Here is a 24568-nt window from a genome sequence, read left to right on the forward strand (position 1 = left end):
GTGGACCAACAATTCACGTTCAAACAGTAAGAAATCGATCAAAAGGATTTGGTTTAGACAATTTTTGTCCATACATAGCACCTCTATTAACACTAGCTGATCATGCAGCGTGTTTAGAGTGGACAAGAAAACATAAAAATTGGGTAGTGGAATGGGACTTTGTTCTGGTTGGAGATTAATCACGATTTGGTCTTCATAGCGATAGTGGTCCTGTACGAGGTTCAGTGACCACACAAAATTACGAATTTTATTTTCATATTTTCTGATAAAAAAATGTTTACGTTATTTTTCTTCAAACCCAAATAACAACTTAAATTACAATTTACATGTACACATATTGACAATAATAGACAAAGCCCTTCCTAGGCTCCTGCGGCAAGTGTTTATTATCGTTGTTGTATGTATATTTAATACCTATACAGGTTTATAAATTATCCGATTTTCGACATTTCCCACTAACTCAATAAAATACAATAAAATATAATATAATAACTAAAACTAACTAACTAAATAAGACAATAATTCAAAACAATAACAAATTAGCAGCTTTCCAAATACAATTATCCCTCCCCACATATTGTCCCTCTTCTCCACTCAACCTTCTTCATCCATTCGATCCCTCTTCCGTCCTCATTCAACATTTCTTCTCTACTTTCCTCTCTCTCTCTCAATTCTACGCATTCATTCAACATATGTTCTATCGTCTCCTTTTTTTCTCCACACATCCTGCACACTCTAATCCTATCCTCATTCCAATATTTATTCTCTCTCTCCTCATTTCCACACCTAAATCTTGCTATTATCACTCTCTCCTTTCTACTCTCTCTTCCTAGGTACTTTGGTAGTTCTTCCGTTATTATTTTTTCATACTTCCCATTGTACCTAGATTCCCTAATTCTCGTTCTTCTTTCCTGCACTTGCACATCTCTGTCTCTCTGCACCAATTCATATGTCATTGCTCTGCCTCCCTCTCGCATTCTTTCCATCTCCGCTCCTGCATACCCATTTCTTTCGAAATATGCCTCCCTCTCTTTCCATACCCCTTTTCCTATTTCTTTCCTTTTTTCTTTCAGACACTCTTGCAAAATTCTACACTCTCCTCTCTCTATCAATCTCTCCTCAAATCTTATTGCTCTCTTTCCTGCTTCTATTCTTATTCCATCCCTTTTTGTTTCCTCCATCACTATATAGCCCGGTGTCTCTCTATCTACTCCTAGCACCCATTTCAAATATTTTCCTTGCACCCCTTCCAACCCTTCTTGCTCTCTCCATCCCCATATTTCCGCTCCATACATCATCACGCTTTTCACCAGACTATCAAACATCATTATTCTCCTTCTAAAGTCATGTCCAAATTTTCTCTCTCCTATCCCCCATACCGCTCCTATTATCTTATTCGCTTTTTTCACTAACTCTCTCACATGTGCTGCTGCTGTGTTTCTTTCATTCATCACATAACCTAAATACTTAAATTCTTTCACTTCTTCAATTTTATCCTTTTCCCATCTCCACTCATTTATTTTTCTCCTACCACCCCCCTTTCTAAACACCATCATCTTGGATTTCTCTACATTCACCGTCAACTTTTTCCTCCTCATATATTTCTCCATGTTTCCCAACATTTCTTTCATACCTTTCTCCTCTTTCGCTAGCACCACCAAGTCATCCGCGTATGCCAAAGACCACACTTTTTCTTTGCCCACCACGACCCCCCCCTGCCTGCCCCTTCCTGAACATCTCCTCTATATCTCCTATAAACGCTGCAAACAGGCTGGGGCTTAGTGGACAACCTTGTCTTACTCCCTTATACGTCTTGAAACATTCACTCACTCTTCCATCCACTCTCACTCTACTTATCGTCTCTTCATATATCTCTTCTATTTTTGTTACCAGATGCTCATTTATCCCTTTCTTTCTCAAGTATTCCCACAGTAAGTCTCTTTCCACATTATCAAAAGCCGCCTTCAGGTCTACAAAAAATGCATATATCTTGCTATCCCTCTTTTTTATCTCATTTCCTATTATATGATTCAAGATATACAGTGCATTTTTTTTAACTGTTGCCATAGGGAATTGCATGGTAAAACTTATACCCCCTGTTAACTTTTGTTCTGATGAAAATATTCAAACCATTTTTGGAACAAAGTTGGAAGATTTTTTAAACTACCGGATAGTTTACAATTCAATATCCTAAACTGTCGAAAAAGTTGTGAAAAAATATTTTAAAGCGCGCCGGAATAATAGTACGTCGAGCGGCCGCCAGAATAGCGTCCCTATCGGCTCAACCTGACCAAATTCCATTCCAGTGCGACATTTACAAAATAGTCGAAGAAAAACATTTCGAACAATTCCTTTGATAATTTCTGTTAATGTGTTGAATTATTTGTGCGTTAACGTTTTTACGTTTTGTTTTTTTTTATAAAGAAATTTAATCATAGCCACCAGAAGATCTGGCTATTTATTTTTTAAATGAAACTGACAAAAATCAAAAGTGGGGATAGGCAGTTGCTGGTTGAGCCGACAAGGAGGCTATTCTGGCGGCCGCTCGACGGACTATTATTCCGGCGTGGTACAAATATTTTTTTCACAACTTTTTCGACAGTTTAGGATATTGAATTGTAATCTATCCGATAGTTTAAAAAATCTTTCAACTTTGTTCCAAAAATGGTTTGAATATTTTCATCACAACAAAAGTTAACAGGGGGTATAAGTTTTACCATGCAATTCCCTATGGCAACAGTTAAAAAAAATGCACTGTATACGTTGTCCATAGTCCCTCTACCTTTCCTAAATCCCGCCTGCCCGTCTGGTAACGCACCCCGCTCATTCATTTCCTTCATCAGTCTTTCTTCCACAATCATCGCGTATACCTTATATGCCGTATTAAGGAGCGTGATCCCCCTGTAATTGCTGGCTGTATCCTTTTCTCCTTTCTTATATATGGGGCATATTATCCCCTCCTTCCACTCCTGGGGGAAGCCCTCTCCCTTCCACACTCCATTCATTATCTCTAACAACCTATCAACTTCCCTTTCAGTTCCATATATCCACGATTCGTTCTGTATACCGTCCCTCCCCGGTGCCTTTTTCCTTTTCAGTTTTCTTAGTTGTTGCTCTAATTCTTCTCTTGTTATCTCTTCTATTTCTCCCACTCTGTGTTGTCTCTTTTCCTTTTCTTGTCTGTTTTCCTCACCCCCCAACAACTCACTGAAGTACTTTCTCCATTCCTCCATAGTAATTCTATCACTCACTATTTCTCCTTTTTTCTTTCTTTCCCTATTTATGTATCTCCACACCTCTTCTTCCGTCTTTATAGCTTTCATCTTCATTTCTTCTTCCATCCGTTTCTTTTCCTTCTTCTCTTTGCATACTAATTTGTACCTCTTGCGTGCTGTCTTGTACTCTTCCTTCGTTGCTTTTTCTTTTTTCCAATTTCTCAATTGTTTAATGTATCGTCTTTTGTTTATGTTTTGTGCGTTTAATCTGTTATTAATTACTATGGTATTATTTAAATTGTGAGTGTAACGGCCGGTTTCATAATCCGACCCTAAAGTCTCCTTTAATAAAATGCGCCGTTAAGGTAAATGCGACATTAAAGCTAAAATAAAGGAGACTGCATTTCATAAACGCGGACTATCGAAACATTAGTTAAAATTTGCATTAGTTCGAAAACGAATCATCCACCGTGTTTACGTGGTCATTTTCCTAGGGAATTTTACAGTAAACGTTTGAAAGTTTTGGTAACTGGCAACTGTTTCCCTCGGACTTTGAAATATATTTCGAGTATTTTAATTTTTGTTTACAGTCTGAATTTTACATTTTGCTAGTGGAGCAGCGCCAAATTAAAACATCCGATTAATAAAAGATTGCGACCAAAAAAGCCAAATCCAACCTTTCAAGTGAAGGAATAATTTTATAAATCTAAAACAAAAGTTGTATAAAATAACATCCTACACTTAAAGAGAAAAGAGAAGAACATGAAAGGAAAAATATTAGACTTACAGATTGAATTAGCAAGAAAACAATTGAGCAATAAAAACTAATGAATTCATGGAATATCTTTATTTTCTAAATAGGACCTATAAGTTTCCGAAATGTTGATTTATAATCAATTGAATTATTGGGTATCTACTAATTCACAAAAAAAAAGCAGCAATTAGTTGCAATGTACAGTGGGGAGCACGGAATTTCGCACGCCAATTTGTACGTCATTAAAAAAAAACTATCTAGTCTAAGCTTTATTGTCATTATAATCAATAATGAGGTGGGATACGCATGATATATGTGATCATGACTGATGTTTCACCTAAACTGTCACGAAACTGCCGCCAGTATCTCATTTTAATAAAATTAAGCGTTTTTGAGTAATCGTGGGAGAACGAAAAGTGGGACAGACAGACATCATTCTAAAAACTTCATAAACGTGTTCAGGGGACCTCAAAACGCAAAGATCTGATGAAATTAGTAATTCGAAATTTTGGACCGATCACAATAACTTACCCACCTTTGGTCGGGTAAGTTAAAAATGGAAAAATCCCAATTAAAGAAATATTTTAAAATTAAGCCTATGATTATATTTCTAATTTTTATAGTTGAGAAAAATTAAAAATCTTTAGAAATTAAAAACCACTTTGGTATCTTCAGTACTACGCTCTAAATTAAGCAATCTAAATTAATAAAAAATAAACAAACCAAAAACGAAAAAAATATATTTAAAAAAATAATTCTATTTAAACCATAAAAATAAAAATTAATTATCCTAATACGAACAAACCGAAAGATTCCTCTAAATCCATAAAATTCTCTTCACCCACTATCTATGATATTAAAAATAACCTTACCACCAACTAAAGGAACACCAGAAACTCCCAAAGTTGCCTAAAGCTAAATTCACAACACAGACTCATGCAGTTCTATTGTGTTTATAAAAATTTAAACGCTAAAAAACACCATTAAAATTATTGTATTCATTTAACAACGGTAATACAATGACAATACAAATAAAAAAAGACGTCTGTGCCACCAAAAGTCTATTCATGGCTGGTAACAGTTTCTGGAGGTGAATCGCCAATAGTGTAAGTCAGACTAACTTTCCCATCTTTAGTCATATGCAAACCCATAAGAATTTTCTTTGTGACATTTTTGTAGTTGTCGAAGCTTGATTCATACTGTCGCGTTCTAATTTGAGAAAGAGCGGCCGCTGATGATTGGTCAGCAAATTTTAATTCCACAATCAAGCCAGCTTCCTTCAAAATCATAAGCAAATCAAGATGAGGCGGTCTTCCTTTAGATTTTCTTCGGGAGATGCTTAGTTCACTGCGAACTATATAAAATTTAACATTATATGCCAAAACAAAGAGAATACAATAAAATTCGTCCTCATTTTGGGGCATTATGGCTCCATCAAACAATTTAGAGACAGCCTTTGCATATTCAGTAAATACATTTTTGTCTTCTCTTGTTAGCACTGATTCTAATGCAGCCAAATAACCCTCAATATTTTCATCTAAAAGCTGGTGTTTCTTTGAAAACAATTCTACATCATAACATTTTTCCTGAAACAACGTCCTAATTTCTTGATTTGGAATCCGAATGGTGATTCTTTGATTCTCAGGGCTAGTGCGTAAAACATTCAAGTATCCATTTTCGGTCAACAATTGGAGGAAAAGATGTGCATCTGATATATGTATAGATTTAAGTTCTTGATGAACCAAGTTTAGTAAGGCAATTATGTTTTCTTTCGAAAATTTTTGAATGGCCTTTATTTCGATCTCTTCTCCATCAATAAGATCTTCAATCAATTCACGAATCCAATAATGTCCAAACAGATGTTTTAGGTGAGTGATGCTGTCCGAGTCAACCCAGTAATTGTCAAAGCATGGTTTCTTCATTTCGTGACTTGTGCTCAAATATTTTAAAACTGAATAACAGCTATAAATGGCATAGTCCCCTGAATACCTTAATTTATAACCATTGTACCACTTTTTTACTTGGTCATTATTAAAAGTAGCAAATTCTTCTTTTTCAAACAGACTCTTCACTTCTGTATCTGTAAATCCAAAATAAGGAGCAAATCTAGGTTTTCTCAAAAACTGATAATACTGGATGTTGTTCGCGTCGCCAGATAAAACTTGTTCTGCGACGGGGACACAGGCATTTATTAACCCTCTGTTGAGATGTTCGTTGTTTTTGAACGTAATGGACATGATGCGACCGATAACATAGATGGTTTCGTCCAGAACATCATTCTTTGAAGTTGATTGCTTGACGATGATGTTCATGATAGGAGAATCGAATTCATCGATTAGTACATAAACCAGTTTGTTATGGTACACATGTAAACAGCGAGACAAGAACTTCAATCCATCGATCACATCATTTCGACTTAAATTTTCAGAAGTTTTCCAATACTTCTCAAATTCTTCAATACAGTCCACAACCTCCAATTTCGTATCTGACCAAGAATATTTTCCATCGATCTTTTTCACAAGATACTGATGTTCATTAAATGCACAGTAAATGAGATGCTTTAATGATTGAAGGAGTTCATCTTTAGTTTCACCAGTGATATTTTTAAAGTTCACGTATATGACAGGATTCTCTTGGCAGTACTTATCAAAAAAAATCCTTTGCTCTTGCCATATTTTTAACTGATTGTCTTGGAAGAGTTTTTTGTTCCCTGTTAGGAATTCTTTCACCATGTCCATGTTTGTTGATTTCCCAAAGCGGCGAGGCGCCAAAGCTACTATCACTTCATCATCTGCTTCAAGAAACGCTTTAATAAATAGCGTCTTATCCACAAAGGCAGCAACGTGTATGATTTCACTAAATGATTGTGTGGACAAATTACATATTTTCTTTGGTGATGTGCTCTGAAAAGATAAAAACATATATCACATAACCGTGCAAGAACAGAAATGCTACATAAACAGGTATGAGACTACATTTATTAAACTTGCCTTTCTTTGTACCTCATTTGCACTTCCTCCTTCCATTCTTGCTCGTTTTTCTAGATGATAACTCATCGGCTAGAAACAATAAGAATAATGTAAAACAATCTGGAGACCTAAACATAATACAAAAAATGCAGTTGGTTGCAGAAAAAAACGGAAAATGAAATTTTTTTATAGTGTGAACAAAATCTGATGACATTGACAGTTTTCAAAAAATTAATGTAATTTTTTTTTTTACCACAATGCTTCATTTATCTGAAACAGACAGAGCTATCATCGCCGGCCATTTAGAAAATGATAGAAAAATTACGGATCTAGATGCAGAATTTGGAGTAGTAAAAAGTACAGTGACAAGAAATTCTAACCTCGCCGACCTGTCGACAGTTTTACATTAACAAAATTTTAAGGAAAAACGTCAACATAGTTTTTGACATTTTCCGTTTTTTTTTTGCAACCAACTGTATTATTTTTTTAATAAGCACAAGGTCAGGGAAGTATGAAATAAAATCAACATTTATTAATGTCATGCCATTTTGGGCTTACATAAGTCCTAATATAAACTGTATAGTGTGGGTATAACAGCATAATACGTAATTTACATCAACACATGAATAAAAAAACGCCAAATAACAACAGACAAAAGCTTAACAATAAAAACACCTTTCCAGCATCCACAACCCCGGTGAAGCTTTTTTTATACCGGGACATTTTTTTAACTCTGAACATAGTCCATACTTATTCCCTATGTTCAGTTTTAAAAAACACAGATCAATGCATTGTGAGTTGCTATGTAACCAACCATACTGAACACCAGATATTTTGAAATAATGTTAAAAATTGTTCCGATTGATGGAATTGGTCTATCATGTGTTGCATTGGAAATGTCACGCACATTTCTAATGCTCTGATTAGCATAGAATAACTGCATTATGTGTATTTCTTCTTCAAATAACTTGACCATTTTGTTAAACGGTCAAGTATTTATTTTCGTTACCTTGGTTACGTGATTACATACATGCATTGACCTGTGTTTTTTAAAACTGAACATAGGGAATAAGTATGGGCTATGTTCAATGTTAAAAAAATGTCCCGGTATACTTGTATACATCAACGGTACTGAACATGGAATAATTAGAGTCCGCAATCTGGCTTATGAATAGATTACCTATCAATAATACAAATTTAAAACAAGCTTTAGGAATTGATCATTCTCTTTATAATTGTTTTCACGTTTTTTTTTTATTTTTTTTCAACACAAGGAATTCCTTCCTCAGAGAAAATTGGCATAAAATCATAATTAAATTTAATATCATGACTTATATTACCTTTTGTTTTTACAAATAAAGTGAAAAACATGTTATTCATATCATTTACTCCCTCATTACAATTATGTTTTTTTCTTATATTGTTTTTGCTTTTTTTTAGTAAATCAGACATAATTTCTCGATTTATTAAATTAGAATAATTATATTTTGTCCATGAAGTGATAAATTAGTCAAAATCGACAAAATGGATTAACTGCCAGTTAATAATTGTCAGTTTTGAAGATTTTTCCGATTGTGATTTCGTTTGTCAACATTTTAAAAATCATTAACTCTTTACCATACTAAACTAAACATAACAGAGTCGCCCAATCTTTGTAACATCAATGGCACATTATATTTAATGATTAATATTTTTTTTTAATAAATTTAAAAATGACCAATACTAAAGAGAACAAAATTGTAGCAGAATATTATACACAATTTAAAAATAGTTACAAATCTTTTACTCAAGACTTATTTATTTGTAGTTAATAAGAGAAAATTCACAATTAAGATCACGTGACGGCAATTTTAATTATACCATTATACTTTGTGCAGTAGCCCCTCTACCACCCACTGTTCCTAAACAAAGTTAATAAAAGAAAAGCACCAAACACAAACTAAACCAGAGAAACAGATCAATTAACAAACGTATTGGAATCATACACATACATCACCATATCACCATTAATATCTGGCAACAATGCAGAGCATTTCTATATCAACGGGGCTGCCCGTGTGAGATGCGCAGTTTGGGCGACGTAAAATACAAGATTACCCGATTTTAATAATTGTAACCAAGGTTTTAAGCTCTCTTTAATTTTAAACTACGACGGTGAGATTGGCCATTACAGTCCTTTTTTTTTCATAAACAATTGTCAGTGTCAAAATCAGAAAAAAATTTCGTTGTATGGCGTTAACAAGCGTTTATTGAAGAATTTTATGAACAAGGTGTATTGCTCACCTCAAATTGGGGTACGCGGTACGTAATGTAGATCTAATTTCTTAATTTTCCATTTTAAAGCGATACGAACTACTTTTATACCCGATTTTGACACTGACAATTGTTTAGGTATAATAGGTATATTATAATTCAGAATAAATGGCTCGCGGTAGGCCTTGGAAATTCAAATTTACGTTGGCAGCAAGACCCTTGCTAATAATACCCTAGTTTCGATGCTGTTGGCTGTTGGTAACCTTCGCTTTTAATTTGGCTTTGATATTATCATTGGAATCGTTTTGTGTTTATTTTCTTGTTATAAGTATTTGGAATTTCCTTCTTTCATTTATGAAAAATGTATTATTTGTCTGGAGGTTATCTCTGCTGTGGGTGAAAACCATGTCAAAATTATGTAATGCATAACCTCAGAATAAAGTAATGACGGTTTCACATGTTTACTAAATTTTTTGACATAATATAAAGCTCACTTTAGAGACTCAACGCCTACCGCGATGCCACTTATTCTGAATTATACTAGACTTTAATTTTCGACCCAACCTTTGAAAATGAACGGAAAGCAGACAAATTATATTTTACTTATAACATTTAATAAATATCAAGACATTTACTTATGGTGGGTTCATGCACAAGGAATTAACAGTAGCATTAATTTAATTTAATTTAACGTAATCTACTTTTACACTAAACTAAAAAGAGCCGTTCATGCAGGCTGCCAAATGTGAAAATAAATTCGTACGTATTAATATAATAATACAGCCGTCGAATATTTAAACACCACAGGTAAACAGTAAATACTGGTTTTTTAGAACACCAAACTATGAAATATGAAATGCTCATGAATATGACAAATTGACCACATTGACCACAACATGACATTTGAATTTGACGCACATTTGACATCTTGCCGTTTCCCACACATGCGCAGAATAGAATTCATTTAATTTTTAAGAGCAAAGATAAAAGTTGCCCAACTTTCGGTTAAACTAAATTAAATTAAAGTATCTAAATGTGTGCATGAACGACTCTGGTAAATTGTCATCATTTAACTTTTCAAAAAGTTAAATTAAATTAATGCTAGTGTTAATTCCTTGTGCATGAACCCACCATTACCCGTTAAAAACAATTTGATGTACCAAACAGCAAACACTATTAAAACATTAATAAATAACAACACACGCCACAGGCCGCTTGCTGCACAGAACAGCCCACACAGGACACAGGGGGTATTCACTCATTAGGTACGTTTTGTTGGGACATAACCGGAATCGGTTTATGGTGGAACGACCGTTTTATTGGTGCACAAAACCGACTCCGACGAAACTTTTCATTCCGTTAAACTACATAGAATGGTCGGTTTGAATGTTAGAAAGTGGGGATTTTATGACAAAACTGTCAAAAATTTTAAGCCGTTTTGTTGGTGGGATGCATTCCGTTCAGTCTGGATGACCCAACAAAACGCACCTTTTAAAAAATATCGGGAGTAGGGATAATAGTTGAGAGTAATGCCGCTGAAGCGCTGGCAAGCAATAATAAAGAGATGTAACATATTGCTGTCTCGTTACTCTCAATCGTTCAAAAGTTTTGTTGTTTGCGCATGTGTATTGTGATTGTGTAGCCATGGTAGCCAACGAACAGCCAGCGAAATTAACGAAAGCACGTGTCAAAATTAGTGTTATAAGGAAGATAATAATCCGGTTATTAGGTAACCGGTCAATTGTCCAGTTAATAACGTCAAGTAAATTATCGTTATTAACCAGTTGGTTATTTATTTCAAATTTGCCGCCCGCGCCAATAGTTGAAACTGTACTTTCTTGTTCTGACACTTCTGATTCTGACTTGACAGTTGGACAGTTCCAGATGGTGGTTAGGACATAAACAGGTAAATAATTTAATACAAAATACAATCAATTTAGATAATTCCGAGAAATGTTTTTCAAAGCAGGAGCAGGTTAGGAAATTTGTGTAGTTTGCACTGCAGCATCAGCATGCCACGACCTAATGGCCTTATTTGGAAATATTTCACCCCACATAGAAAAGGAAAGTACAAGTCTGGTGTTTGCAAATTTTGCGGCGATGCATACATTACTAATGCAACGCGAATGCGCAATCATATCACAAATAAATGCCAGAAAGTGCCAGATAATGTTAAGAAAATTGTTTCAAAATCAAAATTGCCTTTAGTTCCTGCTGTATCGGAACTGGAACCAACAAGACTGAGAGAACTGAGCCTGAATAAAGCAAAGACTTATGGTGAAGAATATTCTGAAATTGAGCAGGAGGATGATGATAATATGACCCAGTCTGAAATTGATGGGGTAAATTTTATTTTGATTTTATTGTTTTAAATATAGATGATTTTATTATTTTAGTATTCATTAGCATCAACCTCGAAAAGCTCTGATTTGACAACTTTCTTGGATGTTTGTACCCCACAAGAAAAAGCAAAATTAGATGTTCTTTTCGCCAGGGCAATATATTCGACTGCAACTCCATTCCATATTGTAGAAAATCATTATTGGATTGAGTTTTTCCGACATTTAAGACCAGCATACAAATTACCAAGTCGCCATTGCATTTCAAATCCACTACTTAATAAGGAATATGAACTCATGCAGGAGGAAGTCAACATAAAAATGCAAGCAGCTGATGCCTTAACCCTCGTATCTGATGGATGGACAGACAATAACGGAAATTCTATCATAAACGTCTTATTTTGCACACCAAAACCCTTCTTTTTTAAGTCTGTCACATCAAACTGTGAATCACATACTGGTGAATATATTTCAAATATTTTAATTGGTGCTATAGACTCTGTAGGACATAAAAAGGTTTGTGCTGTTGTAACTGATAACGCAGCAAACATGAAAAATGCGTGGAAGATATTACAAGAAAAATATCCATACTTAATAATTTTTGGTTGCTTGGCCCATGGCATAAATTTGCTAATCAAAGATATTCTTGGTATCCATGGTTTTGACATAATACTTAAAGATGTGAAAGATATAATAAAATTTTTCAAAAATAGACAACTACCAAGAGAAATGCCCACAATTTTAAGAAGAACCATACTTGATGTCAATTTTTGGTTTTCAGTAGAAAATATTCAACAATTACTGAAAGTACCTTCAGATGTTATTACAATTTTGGAAGGAGACTCAGCTAATTTGAGTTATGTACATGATACTTTGAATCAAATGGAGAAGGACCTAAGAGAACGAGTTCATTTTCTAGAAGAAAGTTATCAAGATCAAATAATGATTTTTTTGAAAAACAGGCGAGAATTTATTTCTCATCCATCGCAATTGGCAGCACGTTATTTAAATTGTAAGTTGCGGAAAAACTCACTCACTGAAGAAGAAGAAAATGAGGCAATTGATTTTATCATAGACTTGGGGCAAAAACTGAATTTAAATGTTGAAAAGCTCTATGCAGATATCGGGGAATATAACGCTAAAGTGTCGCTTTGGGGGAAAGACTCCCTAATGAAAGCAGCTGATTTAATGGACCCTACAACATGGTGGAAAGGTTTGTGTGGCAGAAGAGGACTATCAAAAATAGCAGTCATTTTGTTAAGCATTCCAGCTACAGCTGCAGCGAGCGAAAGAAATTGGAGCTGTTTTGGGAACATAAAAACTCAAAAAAGAAACCGACTTACAAAAGACACTCTAATGAAATTGGTATTTATAAAATTTAACTTGAATATTTGCAAAGACATGGTTAAGCTACACAGTGCAAAAGATAAGCGCTACAAGAAACAAACAATGGGCACTACTACCACAAATTCAAATACTACTACAACCGATACTGATACTACTGATAGCAACAGCAATGAAGTTTTGCATCATGATGAGACTGATGAAATTCAATCTATCGGTTCCACCGTTTCCACATCTGAAGTAGAAGAAATTTTCTTGCAATTTGATTCAGGGGCTTCAGATAGTGATGAATAACTAATAAGTTACCAAAGATTAAGTTTTCATTTATTTTATGCTTTATTGTTGTGTTTTTTGATGTTACAGTTTACAGTTCAATAGTTTATTTTTTTTTAACAATAAACATTTAATTTTTAATATTTTAATTTTTATAATTAGCCTATTTAATTCTGAGTTTCTGACAGCTGTATCTTCCTAACTTGTATTGTATAAGGCTAAGGATTAGCCTTAGCTACTCCAGCCTCCAGCACTCCACTAAACTAACCAAATTGGTTATAAAATATCAATTGATAAATATAACCTCAAAATAATTACGCATAGTATAAGAAACATTATTTATTCTTTGAAGGTAGAGAAGGTAAGGTAGGTGAATTTGGTATTTTTTAAAAGCGCAAGTCAAGAGAAAGACAATAAAACCACTTTTATTCGATTTTGTTATTTACTTGATTTACTGGTTAATTAACATGTTAAAAATCCGGTAAATTAAGTAAATTATGTAATTTGCCGGTAAATTTACAACACTAGAATAGTTATTTAAGATATAAGTGTAAAAAGTTATCCTTTATTGCACGAACGGGTTTAAAATACGATCGAGGTACGAGGGAGTATTTTAAAGAATGTGAGTGCAACAAAGGAACTTTTTACACGTATGTCTTACAACATTTTATCTACGATCATAACCTTTTACTTTTAGTAATTATTTTATTTGTGATTTTTTAAATTGTGACAATGTGACAACTACATCAGCGTGCGTTGATCGCCACGTGCTACCTGCGTTGTTTAGCACCCAGTTTGTAAACAAAGTGTACGAATTTAAGACGCCATTTGCAAAGTGGAAACAAATTTTTGAAAAAATGTGTGAAAACAATGAAGAAAATATTCCCCCGGAAGTATTTGAAGCTGCACGTAAAGCTACTTTAAATTTACTACCCCAAAAGTCTCGCCAACAGTACGAACTGGTGTTCAAGAAGGAACAAGGTCGAAATGAATGTAACGGAAAATGTGTGTCTAGCTTATTTTGCTGACAGGGCTAAACATGTAAAACCATCAAGTCTTTGGTCGGAATACTCTATGGTAAAGTCTTCGCTGCTGATAAAAAAAAACATCGACCTTAAACATTTTTTTAAATTAACTGCGTTTATGAAACGGCAATCGGCAGGCTATCAATGTAAGAAGTCTAAAGTATTCAGCAAGGACCAAATTTACAAATTTATTAATGAAGCACCAGACGAAAAATACTTGATGATGAAGGTAAATAACTTCATTGTAATTATTTTCAATTAATTATAATATTCTAAAACTGCAGGTCGTGTCTATTTTTGGAATTGCAGGCGCGTGTAGAAGGGAAGAGTTTCTCAAGATGAGCACTAAAGATATAGAAGACACTGGTTCTATCTTAGTAGTGAAAATACCTGACACGAAAACCAATAAACCCCGAACTTTTGTCATTGATGGAAGAGATCATGACATCAAAAATATGGTTGAAATTTATAGAAGATATGTCTCCCTTAGACCTTCACATACAAAACATGAGCGATTATTTGTTTTTTATCGAAATGGAAAATGTTCCACCCAACCAGTCGGGATTAATACCTTTGGAAAAATACCTAGTGACATTGCTAAATATCTTGGCTTGACAAATCCACATGAGTATAGTGGTCACACTTTTAGAAGGTAATTATTATAAACTCGTATATTATACACTCATATATTATTTACTATTATCATTAGATCCTCTGCCACCATCCTTGTCGATGCTGGAGGAGACATATTATCTCTAAAGAGGCATGGAGGATGGAAGAGTACGACCGTGGCAGAGTCGTATGTGGAGGAATCCATAGCAAATAAGATTTCCATTTTCAATAAAATTTTGGGGATAGGAGAAAAGCAGCCTAGTACTTCTTCTACTACTCGTGCGGAAAATAAATGGGTACATCTTCTCAACTGCCAAGCACTGCCAAATCCTCACAGCCTCAAGTACCAAACTCTTTACCGAAGATTATTGTTAAAAATTGCACCAACTGTAAAATGGATGTACATATAGGGAAGAATTAATTCTTTTAATAGTAAATACAGGGTTATTATAAATGTTTGTAGTCAACGAGCCCATGAAAACAAATGAAATTTTTTCTTTTGCCGTTCCATAGTTCAATACGAAAATGATACGAAGTAGATTATTATTCTTGACATTAGGAGGTTATGTTTACCTTCAAAAAATTCTTTGAATTATTAACCACAACAGTGAAGATTCGTTTAAAGAGATTGTTCCAACGTTTTAATACCGTGAGTAACAGTGACTTAAATCCATCAAGACGGGATTTGTTATCAAAGTGAACTTTAAAGTTCATATGGTTCAATCCATCTCATACGGACAATAAAATTTAATTTTCTCTATTTCAGTTTTGTAAACTTATCCACTGGTGTTTAACCACAGGTGTGTAGAACTGAATTGTTGCTGTTAAATTATTCAATGGGTACTGAATCATTTTTGTTTTAAATGTTTCGAGGAAACAATGTCAGGTACCACAAGATTCCAAAACTGTTGATGGAAAATGAGAGAATGAAATCATTGTAAATAGACATTTTATTTATGTGTTATATGGCAACAAATTAAAGCTATTTAACTGTCCAGCAAGGTTTTATTGTTGTTAATGTGCATTAAATGATTTCCAATGTTATAATGTGGAGGAGCAGGATACACAAGATGGGCGACGTCAGACAGGTGCATGTGTTGATCCAATCTGGAATAGTTGTTAATGAAATCAGCAACAAATATGGAAGAGGAGGTATACTTATTAGTTCTAACGTCTCCCTGAGTACATCAGGTTATGAACTTACAGCAGGACCGAGGACCATGCCTTGTTGGAAAAGAATGACAAATCCAAAGTTCTGTTATCATTTAGGTTGTTTAAAAACCAGCTGCAATATGCAACACGACATGGATAATCTGCTGGTTTCAGTTCTTGAAACAATGACATTTTATAAGGGTGCAAATTTAATCTTTTCTTCACAATTTTCTGACATGTGCTCAGTGCTACACCTGACGGTGCTGACAGCAATGATGTTCTGGGATTTTGTTCCATTCTCTCTCTCAAAACTTCACCAACTTGAAGCCTTCTCGATGACTTTTCCTTTGAAGCATCTCTAGTTTTGTCTATTCACAATCCATCAAATGTGGGTCATTAAAGATTGTTCCTCTATCTCTAAATTAGGAAACTTTGCGAGATATTGATCCATACATGATTGCATTCTGTTTTCATCTCGTACACCATTTTAATAAAATGAAATAATAATGAAAGTAGTCTGTTCCACGGTGTACCCCATTGCAATCCTAAAAATCAAAATGTGTTTAGGAGAAACTGATAATTAGAAGAGATTATTTGGAAGAGAACAGTTAACCTGAAAATAAATTTACTTGAAACTTACAGAATTTTACTAACCTAACCTTGATCACTGAGTGTTGTATACTCATCGTCGTCGTCTGTGGTCTTAACACTCTTAACTTTTACTAAAGACTTATTTTGATTCGAAGGAAAAAAATGCGGTAATCAAGTGATTTGACATTAACAGCGACTTTTACCGTTTCAGTTGGTCAGGAGCTCACTCATACCAATATTCCACTAGATACAGTGCACAATCGAAACAAGGCGGCACAAATTCATGGCCTACTTGGACTACAAACATTTATAATAACCCCGTATGTATCTATGTTTTGTTAATACCAACACTCTGTATATTAAATCACTGATCTCTAGAGGTCAGTGATATTAAATAAATATAAAAATCGTTATTACAGATTTCTTCTTTTTTGACATAATCGTGCACTAAAAATTTTATAACACTATTTTCTTGTTTGACATAATCGTGGACTAAAAGTTTTATGGCACGATTCCGTCAATTCACTAAACGTCAACTTTGGCAACGATTTTTAGTGCAAAAAGTGCCTACTTTTTACATGATCGTAGATAAATAAAACATTATATTCCATCTAAAAAAATATATTAAAAAATGAAATTATTAAAATACAAAGCAAAATACAAGCTTTTTCATCAAGTAGGTGTAAAGCATGTCTTTGGAAAAATTTGAAAAGTAACATTAACATTACTTCTTCTTCCGCAAGTTTTCACAATGCACTTAACCAAATACCACTTATAAATAAACTAAACACCACACCCGACTAACATCTACACAACGTTAACACTACATTAAATAGGTACCTACTACGAAAACTTTAAAAGAATAATAGGAGATTCAGAAATTTGAAAAAACACAAGATAAATTATTTCATTATTTTGATTTTTGACACGTGCTTTCGTTAATTTCGCTGGCTATTCGTTGGCTACCATGGCTACACAATCACAATACACATGCGCAAACAACAAAACTTTTGAACGATTGAGAGTAACGAGACAGCAATATGTTACATCTCTTTATTATTAAGGTTCTCGATTATAAAAGGCGTTGTCTGCGCTGATCTCATTATAGTCTGTGCAATACGTTTTTGGTGAGACTAGAGGCGCTGTGGGTCTGGGACTTACAGAAAACTGTAAATTGAGGTTTGTCGTTTTCACCACAGGTGTCAAATTCGCTGTTAACATTAAACGTCAAATAAACGCGTCAAAAATGTCAGAAATCAAAGTTCATGGCAGAACATCTCAGTAAAAACAGTTTTCATGAATAATTTTGACCGAAAAATATAATATCTATCTAGAAGCGATGGGTCGAAATTTTGCAGAGACCTACAATTCCTCAGTTTATAGCGCCATCTCATAGCGTTTTTAGTTTGGCCGGCGTACGACCTTGCTCTATTGCACAGACTAGAAGTAGAGAAAATCAGGGCAGACAACGATAAAAGGTAACGACAACGGTTGCGCCAATATTTCCATCTCACTTAATTTGGCGTCTATGCAAGTTAATCTGTTCGACACGATACAAACATCCCGTAAAATTGTGTATAACTCTGTCTTTGTCACACTCACGGCATTTGTCGATATGTCCTCTCTTTTAATTTGGCTACTCAAAAACGAATATTGCTTGCCAGCGCTTCAGCGGCATTACTCTCAACTATTATCCCTACTCCCGATATTTTTTAAAGAGTAAATACCCCCTGGGATGAACACCGCTCGACATAACCTCACTTGAGTCGGTAAGGGATCACCAATTACATAAATATCTCCATTTCAGCGATGTGTCAGTTTTTAGGGCCCCCATTAATATGTTCCCTATTTTAAGAAACATAATAGGTGTGGTACAGAAATGCCCCCTTGTACTCAGCTTCGTCTCAAACTACCACATTTTATCACCAACAAACTTGTTACCAAATCGTCTTTTAGCACCAGTAGTGCACGATATAACCCCCAGTTGTGGTTTCAAAGTGAAGGGTAGAGTTAGGCGTAGATGTAAAGACTGTTACATGGTGATGCGCGAGCAGCGCATGTACGTATTATGCAAAACCCATCCGAGGCACAAACAGATGACTTTAGCTAAAGATCCTAAGAACACCTGGATTTTATCTCACGCAACTCAAGGCAAAGTGCGTCCCTGGTGACATACAAAACACAAGCAAATTGAGGGGTGTTTTTTATTGGGACTATAGTTGTTGGTTGTTTGTAGAGTGGGCCATCTCGACATAAGTATTGTACAACATTATAAGCAAATAAAAGTATGCTAATATACTGAAGATGTCGTTTATTATGTATAAAAAGGAGATGGCGTCTTCTCTGGCGTTGCGGGTCTTGTACTCTAGGTAGTTGTAGTTTATCATGACAAAGTGAAAGATCAGGGTTGAAAACGAGAGATAAACGGTTGCAGGGAGATAGTTACACTTTTCCCACACTATCGCGTACATGAATATTATCGATGCGACTAGAAGCAGCAACATGAGAAATACAGCGAAGAACAGGGTTTGGCGGCTGCGGCTGTGCACAGTGAAGGGGGTGAGACAAGCCATTTGGATCACGAATAACAAGGCGACGCCGCATTTTAAAGGGCAGCAACAGCAGCACCTTCTCAAACACATCGTCGTCGCAAGTTTCTGGAAGTTTATCCGTTTTATTCGGTACGTTTTTACTTTATTTACGAAATTTGTGAGGTGTTTCATGACAGTTTGAAAATGGCGCCGTTCCGCCATTTTAAACTGTCGATCACAGAACACCTAAGATAACGTACGTGTAGTGCTCCGTGGTTGAATTGTTATTAGAGGTAAGTCAAATGTGTTGATATTTATTAAATGTTATAAGTAAAATTTAATTCCTCTGAGATTCTGTTCATTTTCAACGGTTGTGCCTAAAATTAAAATAAATCAAATAACTGAATCCTGACCCACGAACGTGGTACATTGTTATCGTTTTTCAATGTCGTAAAATACAGAAAAACATTGCTTTCACGTCCAAAACATGAATAACAAAACAATTAGAATAATTATATTTATTATAGGTACTATTACTGGGAAGTTGTAACATGTGTTGCACTTAACCTAAAATTAGGTACAGGTTAGGCAATTTTTTGAATTTGTTTTTGTAAAGGTTTTTAAATATCAGAGGAAATATCTGCTTAAAGCTGACTCGTACTGTAAGTTGTTTCTATTCTTAGTTTGCTAGTATTTGTATAATAATCCAGAAAAGTTGTCCAAATCACACAATACTTGCCTGCAGCTATTTTTTTATACTTGGACGTAAGTGAATAATCAAGGGCATACCTATATTCAGAATACCAATTCATTAAACTCAACTTGCTTGTTATAAAGTTAACAGTATTTTGACAGTATAAGTAGCTAGGATACTTTAAGGCGCGTCCAGACTATATAACAAAACATGTTATACAGGTGTCCCAAAAATGGCGTACTAACTACTTACTACCGTATCGAGGATGTTGAAATGTACACGAAAAAAATATGGAAAAGATTTTTCAGACAAAAAAATTAATTTTTATTATACACTATCCCACCTCCACCCGGCGGCACGGCAATTTTGCCGGAGTACATACACTATTACGGATATTACTATCAAGTAATAGTGCAGTGCTTATCAACATAATTACAATATTATTATTATTAATGGTAATACAATGTAAACAAAGATGTACTCGTACAACATTACCATGCAACGTTACCGTAGTGGATTTAAAATAATTTTTTCGATTTCCAAAGCTTCTAAATTCTCTATTATGCAGGATTAGATATTGGTAGTGAGTAATCTTGTACTTTGTGATAATATGTACGATTAGAAGTAGCTGTCATGACAATTTAATAAATATATTTTGAAATAATTTACCTGTTAAATGCCACTTTCAAAGACTTCCAAATCAGCAAATAAGTCCAATAGAATTTTTGGTAATTGTTCACTTTAACTACTTCTGGAATTTTCGCGTTTTTTCTGGCTAGACAGCCTCAGGGCGTCCTCCTGGATCGTTTCCAACCACTCAAATCTTGTGCAAATGCCCCATTACCCCGTGACACTAACGGGACAGTGGAGTGAATAGGGGTGCTGGGTGGGTAATAAAATCACGAAAATCACGTTAAAAACCTGTAGAACATTTGTTTTCAAGGTCATTTGAAGGTCATTTGAAGGTCAGCCAAGGTCATGCAAGGTCAAAGAAGGTAAAATTTTCAACAATAGAAATACAATTTTTAGGGTAAGGAAAATATTCGAGGATGTTAATAAAAAGAAATAACAATATCCCAATTCAAGGTAATCGCAATATTAACAAACTTACCTATTTTGTTTTGGTGTTGAGTTTCCTCTGCCTTACTGCCCGCCATATCCGACTGAATCCGGATCATTGCGTGAGCACATATTTTGCTAGTGTTCATATTTGTAATACGAAAACCGGGAAATCACAGGTACCATAAGTTTATCGTAAATAATTAAAAACGTACATTTCACCTTGATCGATCACTTATTTTGTCACTAATTATGTGTCCGTTCAAGTCACAAATACGTCCGATGATGATATCGTAGGCATAATACCTGTTCCGTCTGTTTATGCCTTCTTGTGATTGTAGGGACCAATAAGTGTATAAATCTAATATTTTTCGGCACTTGCGATCTGTACACGACGGATTGATCCACAACATACCTTCCACAACGTGTGCAGAAACACCATTTTGGTAACAAAATGCGGCAATATAAACCCGGTCTCGATATTGTAATTGTGAAAATAATTTTTTTTGCCTCAACAGACGATTTATACGAGGTGGCACATACTTTATCATGTCACAAAAGAAATTCCAATTGGTAACAGTATTACGCGACGCCATTTTCGATAATAATGAAGACGTTTTCTTCATTGACAAAAGAAAACAAGTGATGTGAACTTTGTACGAGACCTTCCCTTAGGGGTTGCATCACTATGCAACCAACAATAATTTACTAAAAAACGGCCAACGCCCAGCCTCGGATAGACCATAAACGACCAGAATACACCTGTTACCTGCCGTGTGATTAAATTGGGGATTCCCATGAGAAGGAGATCATGCATTCTGCTTGGTTTTAAACAAATTGTTTAACGTTATTTTTTACTTAATGATTTTTACATAAACACAGTTATACAGGGTTATTCTAAATGATTGTAGTCGAAGTAGGCGTGAAAACTCAATGTAAAATTTATGGTTGCCGCTCCACATAAAAAAAACATCAAAATTATGTGAATAAGTGAGTACACACGGGAGTTAAATTGGGTGCAAAACAACTCAATATTTCTGGATTCAATCGTTAATTTACCAAAAATAAATAAAAATCTCATCACCGCACTTTTCACCTAAAAAATGACAGTGACAGCGACAAAACTGACAGTTCACATGAAAGCGGCAAAAATGTAATAACATGGGCATGGCCTACTTCGACTACAATCATTTAGAATAACCCTGTATTTACAGATTATCGCTGATTGGTGCATTTTCGAGAACATAGCCTCGGACTCAGTTTTCACGAAGCTATTTTTTACGTTCATTAAAGTATTATTTTAATCACAATAATCATAATAACACCATTAACAGAAAATTTCAATTTTTTATAAACCTTCTCACAAAGAATTTTCATTAATGTGGGTTTTTTTACAAAAATCACGAAAAATTGTTGGTAAATGCTTTCACCCCATTGGTCGCCGGGTGGGTGAGGCACTTCAACAAGGAACAAAGAATTAGATGAAAGTGGTTACTGTGCGACGTGAGTTGTGCAACGGCCATTTTTTGTGTTTGCTGCATTTTCTGCTGTTATCCATTATTTTGTGACGATGTCGTCTCCTGCGATCGCTTCCACGTCTGCGGAGCCAACGGAAATACTTGAACGGACACATCATTAGTGACAAAATAAGTGATCGATCAAGGTGAAATGTACGTTTTTCATTATTTACGATAAAATGATGGTACCTGTGATTTCCCGGTTTTCGTATTACAAATATGAACACTAGCAAAATATGTGCTCACGCAACGATCCGGATACAGTCGGATATGGCGGGCAGTGAGGCAGAGGAAACTCAACGCCAAAACAAAAAACAAAATAGGTAAGTTTGTTAATATTGCGATTACCTTGAATTGGGATATTGTTATTTCTTTTTATTAACATCCTCGAATATTTTCCTTACCCTAAAAATTATATTTCTATTGTTGAAAATTTTACCTTCCTTGACCTTGCATGACCTTGACTTACCTTCAAATAACCTTCACATGACCTTCAAATGACCTTGACAACAAGTGTTCTACATGTTTTTAACGTGATTTTCGTGATTTTATTACCCACCCAGCACCCCTATTCACTCCACTGTCCCGTTAGTGTCACGGGGTAATGGGGCATTTGCAAAAGGTTTGAGTGGTGGGAAACGATCCAGGAGGACGCCCTGAGGCTGTCTAGCCAGAAAAAACGCGAAAATTCCAGAAGTAGTTAAAGTGAACAATTACCGAATTTTTTAACATTTTTCTGACGTTTACGGTAGTCTCTTCTACACCGTAGTGCACCGTTAGTACGCCATTTTTGGGACACCTGTGTAGCAAAGTTATACAACTTGTTAGAAAAACGAAAGAAAACATGTTATATAACGCAGTGTTTTATAACATTTTTCTTGTTTTATAACATGTTTTATGTTATCCATCAGTTGTCGGTAAAGATAAAACGATGTTTTAAAACACTGTTTTATAACATGTTCAGACTTGTCCACACTGGACAACATGTTATTGAAACATTTCTTCGGCGTTTGCGTCATTCTTATAAAGTTTTTGAAACTACCATCGCACTGAATTTCACCTGTTAATGGGTCCACATCATCTTTTGCAAGATCCCCCAAAAGATCTGTGCCACTATATCGTTTTCGCGCTGTTAAAGATGGTCGTACCCAAAATCTTCGTGTGGACTTAACGCGCGGTCTAGACAATAATATATAGGCTGCTTCTGCTGCCAAAATTGCATCCTCTGCATTTAGTGCCATTTTACGTACTGAGCTAAGGTACATTTTGTTATAAAAATCCTGTTATACATATAATTGTCTGGACGCGCCTTTATAATACGGGGTGATCAAGGATGACTGAGTCTGTTGGTAACAATGAAATTTGTCAAATTTAAAATTTACCAACGAATAGTATAAACACAACCTGCATAACCAAGAATGTTTTTAACGTCATCTCAAGTTAAAAAATCCGGTCATGCGTGGTCAGTGCCAATTACTAGACAAAAATCACCAGTACATACTTTCAATTGTTTCATTGCCAACAGACTAAGTCATTGTTGATCACGCTGTAGCATACTTTACAGGCAAATAAACTTGACCGTAGATAAACTTACTCATTCTATCAACACCACACAATTTCTCTCAAAGTTAGTTGCATTCCAAAATAAAAAATACTCCTATGTAAGTAATCTAATTAATTTATAGTTTCAATCACAGAACTAATAATGACAAGTTTTGAACAACGTTATTTAAAAATATTTTTGCTAAATTGCTCTGCTGGTGTTTTTATACGAATGACCTCGGGCACGACTGAAAAAGTTTTTTTTAGGACAATTTGTTTTGCTTAGAATATCAAAGATGAGTTTTCCGTTTATGTTGTCATCATCGATTAAATTATCATAAAAACATCTCTTTACCACAATTGAATTTATGCGGACTAAAAATATTGTTTATTACCGATTCTTTGCCATAAAAGTATTATACTATATGGTCTTTGGTTAACTTGGTAATATTTTTGACCATCTCTCTTAATTTCAGATTTTCGTTCTTGAGCTGGTCTATTTTTAATGATTTTATTTCGTATTTTTTTTATTTTTTCTTGGTTTATATTGTGTTCCAAAATATATTTTGAATAGTCATAAAATATTTCTTCTAACGTTACACAGGGTGTTAGGGAATGGTCTCTCAAGAATTTCAGGGTGAGTTTATCAGGGAAAATGTGGGCGACAACCTTTATACGGCTTTTGGATAAATTAAACC

At 34.8% G+C, this 24568-nt stretch overlaps 2 protein-coding genes and 4 long non-coding RNA genes across 23 annotated transcripts in view; 3 read left to right on the top strand and 3 right to left on the bottom strand.

The window, feature by feature from the left end:
* LOC138128453 (uncharacterized) overlaps positions 1-24568 on the bottom strand; it is a 131200-nt gene that overhangs the window by 16449 nt on the left and 90183 nt on the right. The window lies entirely within an intron of this gene.
* Positions 2765-4534, top strand: LOC138128485 (uncharacterized). Its single transcript, XR_011158706.1, has 2 exons — positions 2765-3740; positions 3806-4534. It is a non-coding gene; the product is annotated as an uncharacterized lncRNA (long non-coding RNA).
* LOC138128429 (uncharacterized) lies at positions 4948-10661 on the bottom strand. Of its 4 annotated transcripts, none has more exons than XM_069044658.1 (3): positions 10329-10661; positions 6960-7028; positions 4948-6872 (listed from the first exon to the last, which is right to left on the bottom strand). In XM_069044658.1, exons 2-3 carry the CDS (start codon positions 7023-7025, stop codon positions 5031-5033), a joined length of 1908 nt encoding a protein of 635 aa, XP_068900759.1. In that variant the 5' UTR covers positions 7026-7028; positions 10329-10661; the 3' UTR covers positions 4948-5030. The 4 variants fall into 4 exon arrangements, with proteins under 4 accessions (XP_068900759.1, XP_068900760.1, XP_068900758.1 ...); XM_069044659.1 differs by lacking the exon at positions 10329-10661 and adding an exon at positions 9222-9315; XM_069044657.1 differs by lacking the exon at positions 10329-10661 and adding an exon at positions 8799-8938.
* LOC138128450 (uncharacterized) lies at positions 10862-16940 on the top strand. 9 transcript variants are annotated; one of them, XR_011158652.1, is made up of 6 exons: positions 10862-11097; positions 11158-11533; positions 11588-14401; positions 14457-14824; positions 14882-15936; positions 15991-16940. It is a non-coding gene; the product is annotated as an uncharacterized lncRNA (long non-coding RNA). The 9 variants fall into 9 exon arrangements; XR_011158654.1 differs by having other exon boundaries at positions 16739-16940; XR_011158653.1 differs by lacking the exon at positions 15991-16940 and having other exon boundaries at positions 10870-11097; positions 14882-15433; positions 15551-15779.
* Positions 15717-21678, bottom strand: LOC138128455 (uncharacterized). Of its 4 annotated transcripts, none has more exons than XR_011158670.1 (3): positions 20864-21661; positions 16591-20673; positions 15717-16481 (listed from the first exon to the last, which is right to left on the bottom strand). It is a non-coding gene; the product is annotated as an uncharacterized lncRNA (long non-coding RNA). The 4 variants fall into 4 exon arrangements; XR_011158671.1 differs by having other exon boundaries at positions 15717-15891; positions 15943-20673; positions 20864-21659; XR_011158669.1 differs by having other exon boundaries at positions 15717-20634; positions 20864-21678.
* The window catches only part of LOC138128425 (uncharacterized protein in vnfD 5'region-like), a 187508-nt gene continuing 182199 nt past the window's right edge, over positions 19260-24568 (top strand). For 2 of the 4 annotated variants that reach the window (XM_069044647.1, XM_069044649.1), the window contains exon 1: positions 19260-19351. The gene's annotated coding sequence lies outside the window, so the exon portion shown is untranslated. The remainder of the gene's footprint in view (positions 19352-24568) is intronic. The other 2 variants (XR_011158649.1, XM_069044645.1) reach the window with 2 other exon arrangements.

This window comes from Tenebrio molitor, chromosome 4, assembly GCF_963966145.1.
Source record: "Tenebrio molitor chromosome 4, icTenMoli1.1, whole genome shotgun sequence".
Taxonomy (NCBI): Eukaryota; Metazoa; Arthropoda; class Insecta; order Coleoptera; family Tenebrionidae; genus Tenebrio; species Tenebrio molitor.

Bases quoted from the DNA above. Each gene is read 5' to 3' on its own strand.
- LOC138128429 (XM_069044657.1), bottom strand. The intron at 6,873-6,959 runs GCAAGTTTAATA...TTATCTTTTCAG, and splicing joins CAAATGAGGTACAAAGAAAG to AGCACATCACCAAAGAAAAT.